The 20,388-nt window shown below is 39.9% G+C and overlaps 1 protein-coding gene across 1 annotated transcript; it reads left to right on the plus strand.

Moving 5' to 3' along the window:
• The first annotated feature begins 656 nt into the window (after positions 1 to 656).
• On the plus strand, positions 657 to 19,969 carry NT5DC3 (5'-nucleotidase domain containing 3). Its single transcript, XM_071422344.1, has 14 exons — positions 657 to 909; positions 3,739 to 3,923; positions 6,723 to 6,797; positions 7,271 to 7,326; positions 9,481 to 9,571; positions 10,629 to 10,766; positions 12,053 to 12,113; positions 12,348 to 12,450; positions 12,591 to 12,692; positions 13,678 to 13,759; positions 14,100 to 14,186; positions 15,370 to 15,510; positions 15,873 to 15,937; positions 17,007 to 19,969. Exons 1-14 carry the CDS (start codon positions 717 to 719, stop codon positions 17,266 to 17,268), a joined length of 1,641 nt encoding a protein of 546 aa, XP_071278445.1. The 5' UTR covers positions 657 to 716; the 3' UTR covers positions 17,269 to 19,969.
• The last annotated feature ends 419 nt before the right edge of the window (positions 19,970 to 20,388 follow it).

The raw sequence follows: 20,388 nt of genomic DNA on the forward strand, positions 1-20,388 counted from the left end.
TGGCAGTGATCTGGTCTGGTTCTTCTTCATCCATGCATCATCTAATTTTTATTTTTTCTCCAAGTATAGTAGATATGGCTCAAATTCTTAGACTGCCAGGGTCTAGAGCTATCAGTGGCCAGTGCTTCACAGGGACATGAGGGCCTTAAAACAGCAACAGAACTGTGTCTGTGTATTTTACTTGCAGCTTGTGTTTTGAGCTTGTTTTGTTACAGATGTAAGCAGGTGTATATAGTACTTCGGAAAAGTAAACACCTGCTGTTGATGCGGTGTTTGCGGCGAAAGAATCCCAGGCAGCTCCGAGCACAGCAGAGCCCTGAGGAGCAGCAGAGCCGTGAGGTCGGGGTTTGCAGCTCCCCTTGGCCTGGCTCACCAGCGCACATTAAACACTGCCCGTGCCGGTGGATGGGAGAACGCTGCTTTCCCTCCTCAGGACGGCATATGGGACGCGCACGGCCCGGCCACACGGCCGAGCCCGCGGGGCCGCACCGCCGGCGCTCCGCTCCTCAGGCACCGCTTCAGGGCGCTGGGGCCCGGCCGCACCGGCAGAGCCCGCGGGGCAGCACCACCTGCGCTCCGCTCCGGGGCCCGGCCAAGCTCGGCCTCCTGCCGCTACCTGCGGGCCCGGGCCCGCCTCCCGGCCCGGGGCGGGGCCCAAGGAAGTGACTTCAGCCGGCGGCGGCGGCGGAGCGGCTCGGCGGGGCTGAGCGCGGAGCATGGCAGCGGTAGCGGCGCGGGCGCTGCTGGCGGCGGGCAGGGCGGGCGCGGGCGGGCGGCGGGGCCGCGTCCTGCCCGCCGCGGGCGCCGCTCCCCTGTGCACCGTGGCCCCGCAGCAGCAGCAGCAGCCGTCGCCCGACATGAAGAGCTACCTGTGGTCGCGCTACAAGGAGGCCAAGAGGGTCACCAAGGGTGAGCGGCGCCCCCGGAGCGGGGCCGTGGTGGCGGCTGGGAGCGGAGCAAGGGCGAAGCCTGTGGGGGAGCGGGAAGGGTCCGGGGGCCGAGGAGCGGCTCCGGCTGCCGTGGTGTGCCCAGGGCCGGAGCGGCAGAGCGGGGAGAGCCTCAGCCAGTGGGTCCTGGGGGCCGGGCAGCGGCGACACGGGCTGTGGGGACGGCAGTCCCTTCGTCCTCCCCTCGGAGGGAGCGCTGAGCCCCTCACGCCATCGCCCGTGCCGGGCCGCGGCTCTCGGAGCGCCTTTGGGCCAGGCAAATTGGCAGGTTTTGGAGGTGTGTTGAGCGTAGAAAAGCAAATGTAGAAAGAAAATCGAGAAGTTGGTCATCTCGTTGATGCCTGTTATATATATACACAACGTATCTATTCTGAAATACACTGCTTTTCCAAAAAGTTAAAATGCTGGAAAGTTTTGGATGACTCTTAATTTTGCTTACGGTTCCATCATAACGCCGTGTGAGGCATTATAAAATGCTGGCAGTACATACATGACCCTGGGAAGCCCTGGTCTTCAGCCTAGCCAGGCAAAAGCGCTAGGGAAAAAGCAAGCAAAATGCTCGCTTCTGCCCTTGCTCTGATGGGAAGAGAATTACCAAGATAATACTTGCTTGAAAATGTGGTCTTTTCTGCGAGCTGAAAGAAAAAGAGGCAGAGTGTTCTAAAATGCCATGGGGAAGAGCGTGTCCTGTGGTGGCAATGGATAATGCTGTAGCTTGTATGTTTTGCCTATAAAGAAAGAAATTATTGTCTTTTCCTGCACTTAGGAGTCTTGAATGTGAGCTGGGACTTCACAGCGCTGGGTGCAAGCAAAGCATTTGTGAATGCAGAATAGCGTCAGCATTTCAGAAGTGAAATTAAAAGCTGTTAGCGATCTCAAGAGAGGTCTGTGGGCTTTGGAGAGTGAGATAAGGGATAGGAAGAAGGGAAATGCGTTGCATTTTGAATCTATTTTTTCTTTTCCTGTTTTTGGAATTAACTTTCTCTTGTTCTAAACCACAACCAAATAATACTTAGGAGCTGAGGTAGGGTTACGTTGTGAGAAAATAAGTTGGTCAGTGGGTGTGAGCTGGCAAAAGATGAGGCAACTGCTTCTAGAATATTTCAGGCTATTATATTACAACTCAGTCACCCAATGGCTTCAAGTATACGATGTTTCAGTTAGTTATGATGTCGAGGTGACAAGGCTAGAAGGCTCTCCTGGTTTTTGACACAAGGTTTATTGCACTTGTGATGCTGTCTGCTGGCCAGAATGATAGCTGCCAACTGTTCATACTGTCTGTTTTCAGACAGCCACCAGTCAAGCTAATTTGCAGCTGAAGTATCTTTTTATCTATATATAGCTACATAAATATCTTTATTTTTAAAACAAGTGTTGACTCACCAAGCTGCGCAATTGACATTTGAAAAAATACTTTCTGATACAGAGACGGGTGTTCTAATGTGATTTTGGAAGTTGATTAAAAACTGTGCTAATGACTTCAAGTTAATTGAATGCTCCATGGCCCTCTCTATAGAGGAGTAAGAATTTAGTAGGAATATGTGCCTTAATCATAGCATGTCAAATTGTATTTGATTTGATTGCTCGGCTTTATTTGAAGTTTGGAATTAAACTCAGTGAATTTGCTTTTTTTCCCCCCCTCTCTTAAAAATTAAAAGACTTGGGTGTCTGCATCTGAAGTCCCCACACCTACCTGCCTTGTTGGGATGTTCTCAGTGGTGCAGCATGTACGGGTCTGTCCTCAGAGCTGAAGGTTTTGAGAGAAGCTTGGTCAATTCCTTTTAAACCTATATGGAAAATAACCAAACAAAGCATATTCCCTTTAAACTTGCCTTTTCAAGCACATTCATTTAAGATGAACGTTCCCCATGTTTTTCCACTGGCAGGGAATTCTGGAGTATAAAGACAGTATATGGAAAGGAAGGAAGGAAAACATGCTCATGTTTTCTGCTGCCAGGAGAGTAGCGTTTAACCTCCTAATGTTGCTCTTTCAAGTTTTGTAAACAAGAAATATAAACACTCTCAGTGTTTAGTACTGACATTGGTGTTGGTCCTAAAGTTACTTATTATATCACGGTTTATTTCTCAGTCAATATAGTTTTTCAATCAAATATCAACAGAAACATACCCTTAAAATAGAAGTGTTTGCACCCACTGCGTGTTTGTGTAGAAAATAAGCAGAATATGTTTGGTTTTCTGATCCTCTAGGAGGTTAATAAGCATAACAATGTGTATGTTACAGTTGTTATGTACACAGTCACATATAGTTTATTCATGTGAGCTGAAATTGATTAATATGATAACCTTGAAATGGTGAAGCAAAAATTAAAGCCATATCAAATCAGAACAATGTCAGTTCTGGTTCAGGGGCAGGAGCTGGACCAAGTAATGGGAGCAGAAGACAAGGCTCCTAGACTAGTAGTAATGATTATATAATATTCTTCAACTCCAAATTCACGTTCAAAAACAATAATAAATGTGTTAATGGAGTTAGCAAAAAATTATGTCTGGTGTTCTCTGATAAGCAAGATGCCAAAATGCATCTTCTCTTCCAACTTGGACTGCAGAGAAAAGCTTACTTGGAATAAAACCTATGGATCACCAAGACAAGTTAGGGGGACAGCATGTTCAATAGCATCATATTGTTAACAACTAGTTGTTTATTGTGAATTAGTTTGATAGTTTCCATCATCGTTTACCTATATTTAGCAATTGCTAATGGATTTTTGTGTCTTTATGTAAATAAAGGTGTAAGGCTGGTATAACTTTTTTTCCTCTCCCCTGTTCACAGAGTTGGTTCCTTCAATTATGAGTAACATGCTGAACCCAGATGCTATTTTTTCAAACAATGAAATGAGCCTGTCAGACATTGAAATTTATGGGTTTGATTATGACTACACCTTGGTCTTTTATTCTAAACATCTACACACGCTCATATTCAATGCTGCTCGAGATCTTCTTATTAATGAGCACCGGGTAAGTAAAATTAATGGAATAACAATACACTTATGAATAAAGGGTATAATAAATGATTTTTGACTGAGAGGCATGAATCATCTTTTCATGCCTCAGTCCTAGCTCAGCTCCCTTATAGCACATTTTGTACAACAGCTAGATATTCACAACAGAAGCCCTGTTTTATTCTCTGCTGCGGTTCTGAGCAGAGAACAGTCTGTTAAGGAATACAGTTATATTTGTCTTATCTTTTAATGTGGGCGTGCAGTTTGTTGTTTGTTCCTGATTGTCATTTATTGGAATCACATTAATAAGAAGCTTAAAAGCTACCATTACTGTGTTTCATCCCTTGCTGTGAGTTTAGTGATTAATTTCCCTACGAAATATTTTCAGCTGGACGTCACAGCAGGGCTTTGATTGCACTGAGGGCTCTGTGTGTACCTGGCATTTCGGCTGCCTTGGCTGAAGGGGCAGCGTGTGCAGTGGTCAGAACCTGGATACAGGGGAGTGTTCAGGTCAGAGCACGGCCCTCCTGCCTCTCCAAGCAGTGTTCTTGCATTGGTGACCACTTGACATCCAGGCAGTTTGGGGCTGCTTCTTGTCTAGTTTGGGAAAAGCTCCCATGTGTCAGGAAGTAGAGAAGGAGATGGGTGGCTGGGGAAAATGAAGGTATTCCTGGGATAAAGACTGAAAAAAATCCGTGGACTAAAAGAAGCAAAATTAATTAAACTGTAGGACTTGCAGGAAAGGAAAAGACAAAGTCCATGGAGTATGTTAATAAAGCTGCTTGTGTATTTTTATACAACCTAAATCTGAATGCGTGGTGTTAGTCTATTTTCATATTTGAATCTAAAGGTTAGGAGCTATTTATAAACACCTATAAATATCCTTAGAAGAGCAAACAAAACTTCATGGGTGCTACAAGCATACACAGCTTTATCCCCCTGCAATTTTGGCACGTCATGATAGCAGTTTCTGTGGGATGTGTAAATATACTTTATTAAAGCTACATGGCTCATGGGAAAAACCCATGTTACTGTAGCAGTCAAGATTAATTCTTGTAGACAAAAATTCAAATGGTATTCTGCTTTTACTATTTGAATGGATTTGGGTAGCAATAGCTTTCCAGTTTGTCTTGGTTAAAATCTGAGTTTTACTGAACAAAGGTAATAATTTCTTTTTGAGACAGCTTATTGAAATTATCTTCTTTTGGATTTTATCTGCTTATAATGTTAATATTTTTTTTTTGTCTTTAACATTAGAAAAAGACCCTCTAGACAGTGTCCATTATGACTCTTACAGTCAACCCAAAAGGTGGCCAATTTTGCTCATGGCAGTGGGAGGTAATACATCAAAAATTGCAAAATGCAGTGTAGGAAGCAAGGAATTGTCCAAGAGAATAAACATCAATTCAATGCTAATCACAGAGGTGGCAGCAGGTGTTCTATGTTAGCTCTTGTTCTTGGGTTCATTTCTTTCCTGATGCACAGGCCTTGTGCCTTTTTAGTAGGACTGCTGTTCCAGTCCAGTTACATTTGTCCCTACCAAAAGTGGGGTAAGCAAACAGTGCCATTTCTATCATTTCTTTGTTTGCTTTGCAAGGAAGCTTTGATTTGTATGCCAGGGTAAGCTCATATGTACTGGCATGTATCTGAAAAGACAACTTTCTAGTAGAATAAATTAAAGTCACAAGTCAAGCATGCAGAAATTTGGTAAAGTCAGAAATAAATCTCCTTGTACATGCTTGGTGTGGTTGCTCTGGGGCACATGCAGTGCATGGGAGTTTTTAGTCGATCAATTCTGTATCGTTCCCTGATGATTTCCCTTGTGTCTCTGCTCCATGTTCCCTGTGCCTCTTCCAAGCTGTCTGTAGGCTTTTGATGCTGCTCTTCATTCAGATCAGTAGCCTGCCTCACGTTTTCTGGAAGTGCTAGTCTAGGGATCACAGGACTGTTTCCTTTAACTGTAGATGCCTGTACTCAGTACAAATGCAATCCACAGCAGCTGCAGAGCAAGTCCTCTTCAGCAAGATAAGAACTCTGGGGGGGAAACGACAGTTTATTTCTTATAAAGTAGCTAGAGGCTCTGTTGAAGCTGCCTAATGCAGTTTTCCCCCTGAAGGCTTGCAAATTATCCATATATCTATGGAAACTGTTGTAGAGAGGGTGAAAAACAATGTCAGGTTCTAAGGCTGCTGTAACCTGGGGGAGGAGAATGAAGGATTGCCTTTCAGTGTTTTAATCAAAGAAATTATAGTTTTCTCAGGCCTTGTTGAAACTACTGAAGTATTTCACCCTTTAAAAACAAGTGAACAAAGCCCTTAGCCCAAGACATACACCTGACATTTCTTTTTGTGGCAACCTGTGTTTAAAGCAGGACAAAATTACAGTTGTCTGATAATGGGCTTGTACTGAAAAATGTTAGACTACCTACACTATATATAAAGAACCTGAGGAAGAGTACATGATAGACATTCAGTTCGTTTTTTCAATGTATGAAGAATGTATTAATAATATATTAAATTAACATTTTGAACAAGAAGCTAATGTTTAAAGGTAATCACTACGGACTACCTGGATGTCCAACTTCAGATACCAGGATGACCTTAGATTTAAAACAATGACCTTGGATTTTTGGAAAAATGTTTGACTTGTCTTGCAGGTATATGTTCCTGCAAATCTCACCAGCTTAGGAAAAATTCTCCTAAATGATTACAGCAAATGAGAAGCATAGAAAACTTAGACTTTTAAAAATCTGCAGAATAATTTTTTATTGTTTTGATTATGGTTTTAAAATAAAATCATGGCTCTCTTTTCTTAGTATCCTGCAGAAATAAGAAAATATGATTATGATCCCAATTTTGCCATCAGAGGGCTTCACTATGATGTGCACCGGGTATGTATAAATAACTTTGTGATGAGTTATGTAGTGCTGAGAACATAGCCAAAGAAAATAAAGAGAACTTATAAGCCTTTCAGCTTTTCACTCTGCATTGATGTGTAAGGATTTTGTTTAATGTTTTTCTCTTTAATAGCAATCTTTATTCTTTATTATTACTATTATTATTATTTGTTATTATTATTAACATCATCAATAGGCATAATAATTTTTTTTTAAATGGCCCTTAAGTAGAACCTGTTTTGGACATTTTGTCCTTATGATGGGTGGGGAAAGACACTTAGGGTGCAACAGGATAAAACTAGTTAAAAGTCATTGATAAAAATATTTTGGAAGCTGTGAAGGAAGTTGCAAGGAGAATGTTCAGGTGTTCTGGAGGCAGAAAGGTTATAGATAAAATTGCTTTGACTTTTGTAATTTCATGTCAAATAGTAGAAGTGATAAAAATTATTTTCTTTTTTCTTTGCAAGGCATTATTAATGAAGATCGATGCTTTTCATTATATTCAGCTGGGAACAGTTTACAGGTGGGTAAAGTTATTATTTTCTTTATAATAACAATAGGTGCTTTTACTTTTTGTTTCTTTTAACCCCATTTATTAGTGTACAGCTTGGATTCTTACCAGGACCCGTGCCCTGATGACCACAGCCATGAATGAGCGTTGTGGCCTTGCTGGAAGGGGTTTTCTTTGCATCTCTGTGTGTACACACAGATGTGTACACATCCACTGCCTGCTCCAGCCCAGCTGATTCCCCAGATCAGCCCTGGCAGAATTGGCAAGCTGGTTGGTCACATAGTGCTGACTCACTTTGTTTCCGGCTGTTAAATTGTGCTGAAAGACGTCTAAAAATACCCTGATGACTTCTCTGCTGTTGCTTTCTGTGTAAATAATTGTCACAGGGTACCTGGTAGCATGACTTTGGTGTGGTCGTGGAGACACTTGAGAGCTCCTGCTGTGTTTGCATAGAGCTTTTAAGTTTGGGCGCATCAACCAAATCAAACTTGCACCACACTTGGTACCAGACTGTAAATTAGACAAGAAGCCAGGCCACCCTTCTTAAAGTCACTGGACAAAAAGACTTTTACCCAGGTTTATTCTGTTGTGCTATTAGTTGTGTTCCCCTACCCACCATGAGGACAGAACACCCAAATCTGAGTCCAGAAGGGGATATGACCTGGAAATGATGGTTTGCATCAAACCTTCATGCTGTTTCCTCAAACACCTGTACAGGGATGAGGGGAGGAAAAGAGAGGCTGAGGGCCATGAGAGCCGACGTCAGGATGATCTGTGGTTATACAGCTGCACTCTGAACTGTGTCAGGGCTGTGAGACTTGTGGTAAAAGTAATCTACAGATTTGCCTAGGCAGTCATCTCTCCACTGGGGCTTTCACATTGTCCTCTGTTGATTTGTGCTTAAGGAGCTGCTGATGCACAAGTGTTCTCTCTAGCAGTATTCAAATAGCACTTGGCATAGCTGTCTGCAGACCAAAAGGTACCTCCTCAATTCTGGTATCTGGTTTATATTTTGGTTGCATTTCTTTGTGCTTGCTGCTGGAGAGGGGGTGATGCTGAACACTATTTGGTACAAACCCCAAGTATTATCTGCCCGACTTGAATGCTGTAGTTCCATCAGCAGCAGCTCAGAGTTGTGTCCCAGTTGGTATGTGGAGACAGAACTGCAGTAAAAGAGCTGGTTAATGTAGGATTCTGCCACCACAAAAACCCTGAGAAGTTCATGTATCGTGCCTTTCCACTGGAAAGCTGGTGTGGACTCTAAGCACTGAAAGCACTAGGCTTGTGAACTAATTTATTTTTATTTTAATGCTGGCAGCTCTTCTTGGTCAGACCAAGAAAGGGAGGCACAGAAATAATGATCTGTTTTACGAGGCTGCAAAACATCATTAAGTAGGTTTGGAAAAAGGAGACCAGCTGATCTGGTTTGCATTAGTGGTTTTTATTAATCCTGAGTAAAATATCAACACTTCTGTGGCCTCTGGTAAGGATGCTTGAATGCCTGCAGTCTTTAAGATGCTTTAGTGCAAGATGTTTGATGCTGTAAACATTCAAAACCAAACTAAAGCCTGTACTCTCTTAATAGTTGATAAACTCTGGGGAAATGCTATCCCCTTCTTCTCCGTTTGTTGTTTTATTTGAACGTTTTAATTGTCAACCATCCTTCAAGTAGTTTTAAATTTTGGGAAACTAAACTGTTCATACATTTAAAAAGAAATTCTTATTTAGTTGAAGGTTGTGTATATTTTTCACTTCCTTAAATCTTCAAGGTCATGCTGCAGAATAATCTGATTTAAGCACTATCATATCATCAGTGCTGTATAAAATAAAAGGCAGCATGAGGAATTACTTTGTGTTAAGAAACTGGAAGTTCTAACCGCTTCTTAAAAATCCCCTTGAGGCATAGCCTTAATGGACAATAATAAGCTCTTTTCCCATAAGAAAGTAGAAAGGACTTAAAATTGGAATGTGTTTTGTGTGCATGAGCCTGTTAAAATGTTACTTGTTTGGTAAGGAAAGGTGCTGTTTTAACTTAAAAACAAAAATATTCCTGTGATGTTATTAGGGTTTAATAAGATCCAGATCTAAGTGTTAATCTGTCAGGGTTTGGTGATTACTTGAAAATTTTAATCTGACTTTTGAACTAAAGCTAGTGTTTTTTTCCAGAGGCCTCAGTGTTGTCCCAGATGAAGAAGTCATTGCAATGTATGATGGTTCCCATGTCCCATTAGAACAAATGAGTGACTTTTATGGAAAGGTAAAACCACAAATGGGTCTTTAAATTGGGTGAGGGTTTTTTGGCATGAGGGTGCTGGTGTTTAAATTTTGTTCTCATTATATAAGTAGCAGTTATATTTTCTCAATATATGATTAACTTTAGTGCTACATGTGAAGTTTGCCATCTAAAGTGACAAATGACTTTTCTCTCTCCTGCTTGCTGTAGTTTATTCTCTGACTGTTCCCTAACCAAATCATACAGACAGAGTGGGGGAACACAGAAAATCAAGTAACTTGCTCAGTGTTGTGCACAGATTCTGATAAAGGCTGGCAAATGAACCATATCTGGTTCATGTACTTTACTTTTTCCTGGTGGTCTGATGGCTTAGCTGGTATAGCAGCAAGTAAATGTATGGAGGCAACTCCTGCATGCAACCTGACAGAGTCAAAATAAGATGATTTGACGAAAGATGAGTGATAAAAGATGAAACTTCTATGTTAAATCCTAAACTTTGCCAATAAAGTTGATTTTTTTCCTCTGGTGGGTTGCTTCCTCTTTCCCAAATGAAGGGTGAAGCTAACTTTTTGCTAAAAAGCCAAGTTTATTTCACCCCTTTTAATGTCCAGATGTTAATTTCATGTTGACACAAAAAGCCCTTTGTGATGTGGAACATTTTATTGTTGTTGTACTTGTTCTTATTTTAAGGAGCTGAATTTAGAATTCCTGAATCTAGTCTCTGCAGCAGTTGTGAATTTCACTCTGGCATTCCCAGTGGGATGCCTTTGCTGAAGTGCAGACTTCTAGTGAAGGCCTTCTCTTGTCTTTTAGCTGAGCACTGTCTTGTTTTTATGAATTAAAATATCACTCTAAAGAGTAATGATTTGGATTTATTTGAAGAATTAATCACAACATTTTTGTTGGAGATAACTTTATTGAAGGTCTTAGTTGAAAAACAATCTTTAGCCATGTGAAGAGGGATGGCAAAAGCTGAATATCTGCAACTAAGCTGAAGTGTTTATACTGAACAAATGAAAATGTTCTAATCTGGGAAATGTTTGACTTTGTTTTTTCTTTCCTTTTGCTCTCATCACTGTAGAGCTCACAAGGAAATACAATGAAGCAATTCATGGATATATTTTCCTTGCCAGAAATGACACTCCTTTCTTGTGTGAATGAGTATTTTCTGAAAAACAACATAGACTATGAACCTGTTCATCTGTACAAAGATGTCAAGGTAGATGTCAAACTTTGAAGATTTGGATAAACTTGTATATTTGTGTGTCTTCTCTGTGAGCACTTCAGGAAGCTTTCACCTGTTGTGCTAACCTCAGTGACATATCTCACTTTAGCTTTTGTATGGAGTAATTATGGATATACAACCATAAAAATGTAAGTAAAATTAAGGTAGAGTTTGGAAGAGAATAGACTGAAATTGGTTTGAAAGCTGACATTCTAGGACTTTTGATCTTTTTGTGGGTTTGAGGGGTGAATAGGGGAAGTGAAGAAGATCTTGTAAAGTGATAAAAGTTCTTTTGATTGTTGTTGAACATAACTTTTTTTCTCACTATCAGGGATTTACTAAGTTATAGGAAATGCAAGAGGCTATAGGGAATTCCAGTTTGGAGCTTTCATTTTGGCTAGTGTATAATTATTTGCCATCTCATACTTTTGAACTATTTCTTTTCCCTGTTTACCTCTCTTCCTCTTCCAGATAAGCTCTAGTCCTAGTCTAGAGTAATTTGACCCTCTTGATTCCTCAGTATGTGTCCTGCAGAGGAGATAATCTTATGTCATGGTTATGTAACCAGAGAAAGGCAGTTCTTGTGGTTTCTCTGAAGTACATAGAGAAGTTTCTGTACTATTCAGCATTACAAGCCTTTTGGAAACCCTATAGTGGTATTTTTTGAGGCCATACCCTGAGTAAGCAGCAAAATGGCACTACCACTGTTCTGAACAAAGCTGTCTGGTGCAGAGCTGCCTCAGGAGAGCTGTTAAATGCCTCCAGAGTGCCTTATAAATACTTTGTTCTAACATTTAACTTCTTTCATCTGCTCATAAATTCCTTATGTAAATAATCAGGGCATTTCTGAGTGATTGTAATCTAAAATCTGTCAGATGTACAACTTTTTTTTTTTTTTTTTTTTTTGTAAGGGGAAAGGAATGTGTTCTGCTCCAAAGGTCACTGGAAATCTGTGATGACTCTGCTTCTGCAGAGGGCTTTCACTTCACCCTCCTGAGCAACCTTTCACAGTTATGTAAAAGAGCCCCTCTGCTGTATAGTTTTGTACTCCCCAAAATTAAGAAGTTAATTTCTCAGAAGAGAAGCTTAGCCTTTGTCTAGTGGTGACATCATATGTATGTATATACACACACACATATATAATTATATTGAACATTACATGGCATTTCTGTAAAATTTGAAGTGTTGAGAAATGAGTTGTTTTAAAAACAAATTACTATTGCTATTTGTTGAACACTTCAAAAGGTAAAGTTCTTTACTGCTCATTGCTTTCCTCACAGGATTCAATCAGGGATGTTCATATCAAAGGAATAATGTACAGAGCAATTGAAGCAGATATTGGTAAGTACTGATGGTATAATCTATCAAAGTTTTTTTTAATGATAGTATATGATTTTTCTGGCTTCCATGTTTAAAGATTACAAATTCTAAATTTTTAAAATTTGAAAGACTTATTCCCACTTGTCAATGGTGTGTTTAAGTATAACCTTGTGTTCTGAGCTCTTGGTTGAATGCATACAAAGTTTTTCACAAGAGTTTTCTCAATTAATGCTGTGTTTTCCCCAATCCTCACAGAGAAATACATCTGCTATGCTGAACAAACTCGTGCAGTGTTAGCAAAGCTGGCTGATCATGGCAAGAAGATGTTTCTCATCACAAACAGTCCCAGCAGCTTTGTGTACGTGAGCAGTTGTTTGCTGTTTAACTATGCATTTGTAAAGGATGGGGAAGATGAGGTTCTCTAGTGTAATTCATTCTATTGCACAGGCAACTGCACTTTGCTACAGTTAATTGTTAATATTCCTCTGTCCTTTTTAGGGACAAAGGCATGAAGTTCATCGTTGGCAAGGACTGGAGGGATCTCTTTGATGTGGTCATTGTCCAGGCTGAAAAACCAAACTTTTTCAATGATAAGCGAAGGTGGGTGTTCGGTCAGTAAAGAATGATTCAAGCAGCTCTTCCATATAAGGCTATAGAGTGTGGTAGGAAATATTTTATTTTGGCTGCAATGTGAAATGAAATAATATTTGATGAAATCCTGGGTAAAGTCATTACAAAATGCAGCAACACCCAATGCTGAAGTCTAAATATTTACACTTTTTTGCCTAAGAGAGTTCTAGGAGCTGTCACAGGTGTACTGGAGTGACTTAGAGCCACAGAAGCCATTTTTAACTTCTTACTTGCATGTTGTTGAAGTGTGCTTCTTTCCTTATAAGCCTGAGAAGTCTTGATGCCTTTTAAATCAGACCCTTATCTGGAAATGTCTTCCATTGCTTCTGGGTTTGGTTTTTTTTTTTCCCTTCACACATGATATTTAAAAGACATCTGGCTGGCTGACAGACTGGAATATTTGGACTAGTTGTGATTAAGTAAACACATCTCTAATGTGTATGCCCTTGAAAAAGACCTATTCCTTTATGTGTGCTTATGATTTGAAAGGGAGATAGAGGGAGATGGGATTATTTGCCCTTTACTTTTTGCATTTAATTTTAAAAAGATTTTTGCTGTATGTCTTGACCCCAGTCCTGTGCTCTCTCATCTTCAGTTGTTCAGGTGTGCAAACTGAGGGATTGGGAAGAGTTTTACACATCTGGTTTTTTGTGTTCTCTCCTCCTTTGTGGCAGACAACTCATGCTGTTTCTTCCCTTCTGCCTGAGTTCCCTGCTTACTTCTCAGCAGTTGTTCTCAAAATTTTTTTATAAATGTCATAAGTATACTGGAAATTTACATTGCTTTTCACTGGTTAAAGTGGAAGTTTTGGACTTTTGCTTTTTCTCTTACAAAATTCAGATGCTAGAGATTTTTTTTCCTTTTGAGAGATGAATATTTTTCATGCTAATACTTTAATTTCCTAATAAGTGTCAGGATTCCTACAGCAGCATAACAATTGCATTGTCTATTCTAGACCATTTCGGAAGGTGAATGAAAGGGGAGTCTTGCTCTGGGACAAGATTCACAAGCTGCAGAAAGGCCAGATTTACAAACAGGTATGCTTTCAACAGACTCTTTATGTTGAAATTTCATACCTATTTCCTAGAATCCCAAGCTTCTTTGAATACAGAGGTTTCTAAAATGCAGATGCATTCTTTAAGATAGAGTTATTTTACTGTCTGAAGTTGTACAAATTCGTTGTTGGTATTGTATGTCATTGTCTCTTGAAGTGCTACTATCACTGAAATCACCTATAAAATTTGGGATTCATAGTGTATGAACTGAGGACAAGATTTGTATTATGAAATATTTTTAGTGGTGTACCAAGTTCCTTTTTCATGTCTGCGAAGGTGCAAGTCACATGCTGCTACAATGTCCGTGTCATTTTTTCTGCAGGGTAACTTGTATGAGTTTTTGAAGCTTACTGGCTGGAGGGGCTCTAAGGTTCTCTACTTTGGTGACCACATATACAGTGACTTGGCAGTAAGTAGTTTGCTTTCCCAAAATCAGAGAAAAGATGAGGCTTTCTGTTAGTTTTGCTCTCTTCCTCTGCAGTTATTCAATGTAGCACACTTTCATTTGATATTTTAAAATACAACAAGATTTGGTTGTTAAACCATATTGTCTTTTTTTTTTTTCCAGCAAGTAACCTTGGTGCTGTAAAATGCCAACCATATTTTCCACCTGACTTGTAACATTTAAGTTGTTTACTAACTGTGGTCAGGAATGTGTGAGGTTGTATTCCTGATCCAGATACTGATTATGTCAGATGTACTAGAGAGTAAACACAGATATCCAAATGTACAGGATATGCCTGACTTGGATGACAGCTGAATGAACTTCTGTTTTGAATGCAGGACTCAATCTTCCTGTCACTAGTTGTGAATGTTCTTCCCAAGATCTTGCTCTGATTTGTATCCCCACTCTCCAGGCTTGGTTTTTTGTATTTTTTTTTTGCTACCTTATGAACAAATGCTCTGTTAATTGTTAATTTAGGGTAAGTGAGCACCACTTGGCTCTTTTGTAATTCATTCCTTTTGAATGCCTGGATGTGACTTTTCCGCTCCAAAATTTTGTAACATGTTTCAACAGCAGCAGATGTTAATATTTTTCCCTCAGTCTGCTTTTAAAAAGAACAGTAACATTGGGTGCTTCAGAAGACAGAGGGCCTAGAGGAGGATGCAGCTCTGTTCCACCCTGGCACAGTGGAGAGGAGAGCACAGGTGGCAGCTGCCTGGTGTTGTACCTGTCAGGAGCAGCTTGAATAGCTGGGGCTCCTGGCTGTAGCCTGCTGTCAGCTGGGTGTGTGGGTAACCAGCACAAACCCAGCACACAGTTCCTCCAGGTACTGCTGGCAGCAGCAGAGCTCTCATCTACAGAGGCATTTCCTGCTGTTTGTTTTAAACCTGATGAATTAGTGTTTATTTCCAAGTGCTTGTGTGTTCTTCATCTCTCTCCCTTCAAAAATGTAGGATTTGATGCTTAATCTGAAATTAACTGTGCCAATGGACAATAGAATTTAAGTCCCACTGTTTCATACTTCTGTTTGTACATAAAAACCAATTAAATTAGTGCTGCTTTGGGATAAACAATAGTCAGATTCTTTTTTCTTTTAAGTAGTTCTTCTTAAGACTAATAACTGTATTTTGTAATTCCTGGTAAATAGGACTTGACCCTGAAGCACGGCTGGCGCACTGGTGCGATTATTCCAGAGTTACGATCGGAGATTAAAATCATGAACACAGAGAAGTACATTCAAACCATGACCTGGCTGCAAACCTTGACAGGATTATTGGAACACATGCAGGTTTGTGCTATGTGTGTGTGTGTAATCAGCTCTGGAGAGCCAGAGGAATCCAGCCAAGTTTCTAAATGCTGGACATTGATGTTTGCAAGTGCTTTCAGTCTCACTGAAGAGTTGGACTGTAGATAAATGCAATTATTTGCGTGGTTAGTTAATAGGAGTTTTCTCAACATCTTGTCCTCTTTCTCCACTGGTCAGCCTAGATCAATTCCTGATTTTGGTTGATGAAAATTCACGTGGATAAGTTCTGTATACGGATCTCTGAATTATTGCTCATGTCCTGTTAGCTGATAAGGGTTTATTAATAGAAAGGTTTATTTGCAGAGCTATCCTTAGTTACAGGTTATCCATGCTTTACATTTCAGGTTCACCGTGATCCTGACTCCCAAATGATTTTAGAAGAATGGAAGAAGGAAAGAAAGGAAATGAGGTAAGACACAGGAAATGAAGAATTTGCAGTATGCTTTGGTAGCCAAGGGTTCTATGCCATATCTTCCAATTTCTTTGAAATTTCTTTCCATCCCTGGTTTATATTCCATGCTACTTACAGATATTGTAAAACATTCTTGAAGCAATATTCTACCTGTCTCTTGTGCAGCTTTTCTCCCCTCTGACACTTTGTAGATATGCACCCTTTTTTCCTGTCTTTAGAACAGATGTAACTTTTCTGTGTGAAAAGGTAACATCCCATCAAATCCCTTTCCCTCTCACTTTGATTCTTCTGTCCCTCTGTGTTCAGCTGTCACTGTTGATTCCACAGTTTCTGCATGAATAAAACCTGTATTTCTTTGTCAAGGCTTAGGTCACTTTACCAGGTTTTTTACGTGATTTCTGCAGATTGTTTGTAATACATCTTCGAATACTGAGCTCTGCTCTAGCTTGGATTTAGCAGGCATTTATCACGAAGTTAGGCAATAAGGCTAGAAGTCCTAGTAATCTATTATCATGAAGGAGAAATCCCTAAATGCAGGGGGTGTGAAGTGCACAGTTTTCAAGGCCAGCTGTACAACCAGCAGCCTTCTCCAGAAATGTGGGAATAAATAAAATGGGAATGATACTTGGCAGTGACTAATGCCCAGAACTTAATTCCAAGATGTGTTTAAGCTTTTTGTGTGCATTAACCGAATCTTTGCCTTTTCTTAAGAAGTCTTTTATCTTTGGAACATTGGATGCCATTAATATTTAGATAAAGGCAAAAATCTTCTTTCACAATTCCTAGAAAAGAAGGCTTGAGATGTCTTGTTTCTGATGTCAGAAGCAACTTACCTCTAGTGGGGCATGTGTGAAGCTCTTCACAACTGTGATTTCTAGAACTGGGTTGTATATGTGCAAGAGGTGAAAAACTTCTGTGGCACATTTTAGTGTTTTGAAAAACAAGAGAATAATGCGTAGAAGAGGTTTTAGGATCTGCTTGCTTTAGGTTATGGATACCAGCTGGTGAAGAGATGTGTGCAGGTCTGTTCACTTCTCTGTCTTTGTTTTCTCTTTCTGGGGGACAGGGAGATGAACAGGAACTTCTTCAATTCACACTTTGGAAGCATATTCAGAACTGATGAGAATCCAACTTACTTCCTGAGACGTCTCTCTAGGTTTGCAGATATCTACATGGCATCACTGAGCTGTCTCTTGAACTATGAACCTGATTACACCTTTTATCCAAGAAGGACTCCTTTGCAGCATGAACTTCCTGGCTGGTCAGACCAGCTGTGCACTGGTACATTCAGAATGCCTTTTCTGCAAGAGACAGTTCAGATCAAATAAACTCTTGGTGGCTCTTCTCTAAAATGGACAAATATCTGTTGGTGTTCTTGAATGTACCTGCATTTTATTTAAGCCACTTAAATCTGTTACCTTGGTTTATATGTATTTCATACTTATTCTCATAACCTTGTACCTGGTTTTCTCCTCTCCTGCTCAGACATGTGAAAACTCCTCTTACACACAGAAGAGATGATGGACTGCCAAACTAGTGGTAGGCCAGGAGGGAGAGGACTGCTGCTGTCCTGGGGTGGTTGTTTTAGCTTGTTCATTGAAAACTTTGATCTGCAGCCTTGTGGTTTGCAAAGAAATACCAGGACTCTCACTTCTGCCCCTTTTCAGCACTCCAGCTGGAGCCTGCAGTGAATTGAGGCATGGAAGAGCTTAAATGCAGTATTAGTAATTCAGTGACACAAGTTAGGAACCAGCTTAGGGTGAGACTGAGAAGGATGGTCACACTTTTTACCTTTCCTTGCTGCTGCAGACGGAGCCTTACCTGTGAGGGGCCCAGGGCTGGAGTGCCCTGGCTCTGCTGCACTGGGCTTAGGCTCCTGGGCTCTTTCTCCTGTCTGTGCAGTTTCTGTTCTTGCCATGTCTGTGCTTGGCTGCAGGTGGACCTGAGCCTAAAATGGAAACTTGCAGTAGCTTGGGCTGCTTCAGCTTCCTTCTCTTAACTTTTAGGTACCTTTTTTTTTGAGTTTCAGAACACTTCAAGTATCCACTCTCCAATAATAGTAGTTTGAAGAGGTTTTGCATTTCAAAGTGCAGACAGATCTCTCTATCAAGCTTTAGTTTGATCCTAAATGCTGCTTTTAAAGATTTTAAACAGTGTCTTATTCCAGTGGTATGCAATGTGGCTTTGCTGTTCCCTAGGAGAGAATGTATTTCATATAGCCTTCAGTAATGGACTTCTAGAGTCAAAAGTAAACACGCACAACGGGAAAAGGACTTAGAGGAAGAATTAAGAAATGAGAAACCCAGAGTTTTCTGATGACATGTTTTTAGCTCAAGCCCTGAAAGCTAAATTAGGAGTGGTACGCGTTTTGAATAAAGAAAAATAGTTTTGGTATAGATTGGAAGTTTTATTGAATTACTGATATTGAAGGTAATGCATGAACACAAACTCTGGGTAGCATATGTGTTTCAAAGATTTGAGCTGAAAAATGTCTATTTTGCACAAGGAAAACATCTGTTGATGTATTTCCTCAAAGAGGCACTTTATAGAATTGCTATATAGTTGTTTTTAAATAAGAATTGTTTCCTTTCTCTGAATCCAAAGGAAATGTTTGTTTTTTAAAGTGGTGCTTCCCACCCCAGCCACTTTAGAAGGCATAATATAATTAAAAATTTCAAATTTTAGTTATTAAAGGCTTGGTTTTTAAAAGCATGTGATTAACAAAACATATAGCATTTGGTATTCATTTTGGGATATCACTTGCTTCCTATCATGATTGCAGGCAAACAAACTTTTGTTGACCAAAAGTTTTCTGGTTTGGTTGGTTTGTTTGTTTTTTAACCTGTCTGTATGTGCAAGTACCTGGATTGAATTTCATATACAGTATATTTCATGTTTTTAAAAGCATGTTTGCAAAGTAAAGAATGTACTGTAATTTAGCCTGCACAATTTTGTAAGTAGTTTTCCTGTATGCTTGAAATCAGTACGAAGTTCTCAGAGGTGGTTTAGATTTTATGATTTTCCTGTACTCCTATTTCAAACTTGACAGAAGTGTGTGATTTATGAACCCCTATGTTTAAACAGATGAATATACTTGAAATGAGTAAGTTGATCTGACTGCCCTGATGGTTTTGCTGGAATAAAAAGATAACATGTTGCAGGAAGTTAGTTTGACTGCAGCTCATCAGGAGTTGACTTGGTGGGGCTGTGCAAGAAATTTCTAGCATAACTTGATAATGAAATATGAAGATGGAAATACCCTGATTTGCCTTCAGTTCTTTATCCTGATGCTCAGCTTCAACTGAAGTTGGTGTTATGTGCGTGGAGCACCTCTCACGCTCCAGTGATTTCAATGCACTCTTTAAAAAAAAAGACCCACCCAAACCACTGTACATTCATCCTGTGTTAAGCAGGAACAGTTTAATTGGCTTAGATGGTTATATTATGCACATAATGCATGTTTTGTTTCAAGATTTTCTTCTCTCACCCTTCCTTTCTCTTAAGTTAGAAATCAAACTCCTCCACCAAGCTATGTTGCAACAGCCAGCTGAAGTAAAATATTGTTTATATTGCATGACTTGTTGAAATAAACAATGTTGCATGAAAAAAGTTAATTATTGAAGGGTTATGTTTCTTTAAAATAACCCAACTATATATAATATAAATTTAAGTGAGAATATTCAAATTTATTATTTATTTTTCAGTGCTAAAGTGCTGCTTTGTAACTTTTAAAAATGTCTTGCATTTTTTAATGATTTCACCTTGACACTCTGCATTGCTCAATTTAACCTTAGGCTACTGATTTCAAAGATTTTTAGGCATGTTTAATGGGCAGTGTCTCTCTACTAATTTTGGGAGTATGGTTCATTTGAACACCAAAGCAAGAAAAAGTTTTTGTTCTGGTCTATCAAAAACACAGAGCTGAATAACCTGTCAGTAAAAAAAGAGATTAATGAGTTGTGGAGCTTTTATTTTTTTGGTGATAAAAATATTTAATGATTATTACAAAAAATAAATGCTTGGACTTTATCTTCTGGTCTCTGTGAGCCTTAATATTTTGATTGACTGGGGAGGAGGAAACAACATGAGCTGTATTGATTGCAAAATTCTGTGGTGAAAACTCTCCTAGATGTGTGTGTTTGAGTGTGTTTAGAAAATTTAGAACACAAAGTCTGTGAAAACTAGCAGGCTTCTGTAGGGGGATGGGGGAAGGAGTTGAGGAAATGGACTGTATGTTTGTTTCATCCAGATGAATGTGTATTTACATGTTTTATTTCCTTCCTTGCCCTTAATAATCGCTGCATCAACAACAATGGATTTGCCCCCTGCCTTGTTCTGGGGGAATGCCTGCTGGGGTAATTCCCAGAGAAGTTAAAGCTTTCCTGGGCTTCCCTCCTGCCTCTGTAGACTTGGGGGAATGTTACTGCTTCCAGAAAGAAAACCTTTCT

The sequence above is a fragment of the Agelaius tricolor genome, unplaced genomic scaffold (genome assembly GCF_023055355.1).
Source record: "Agelaius tricolor isolate 1412-34295 unplaced genomic scaffold, bAgeTri1.0.p SCAF_3, whole genome shotgun sequence".
Taxonomy (NCBI): domain Eukaryota; kingdom Metazoa; phylum Chordata; class Aves; order Passeriformes; family Icteridae; genus Agelaius; species Agelaius tricolor.

Bases quoted from the DNA above. Each gene is read 5' to 3' on its own strand.
- NT5DC3 (XM_071422344.1), top strand. From the start codon at position 717: ATGGCAGCGGTAGCGGCGCGGGCGCTGCTGGCGGCGGGCAGGGCGGGC. The intron at 13,760-14,099 runs GTATGCTTTCAA...TTTTTTCTGCAG, and splicing joins AAGGCCAGATTTACAAACAG to GGTAACTTGTATGAGTTTTT. The intron at 14,187-15,369 runs GTAAGTAGTTTG...CCTGGTAAATAG, and splicing joins ACATATACAGTGACTTGGCA to GACTTGACCCTGAAGCACGG.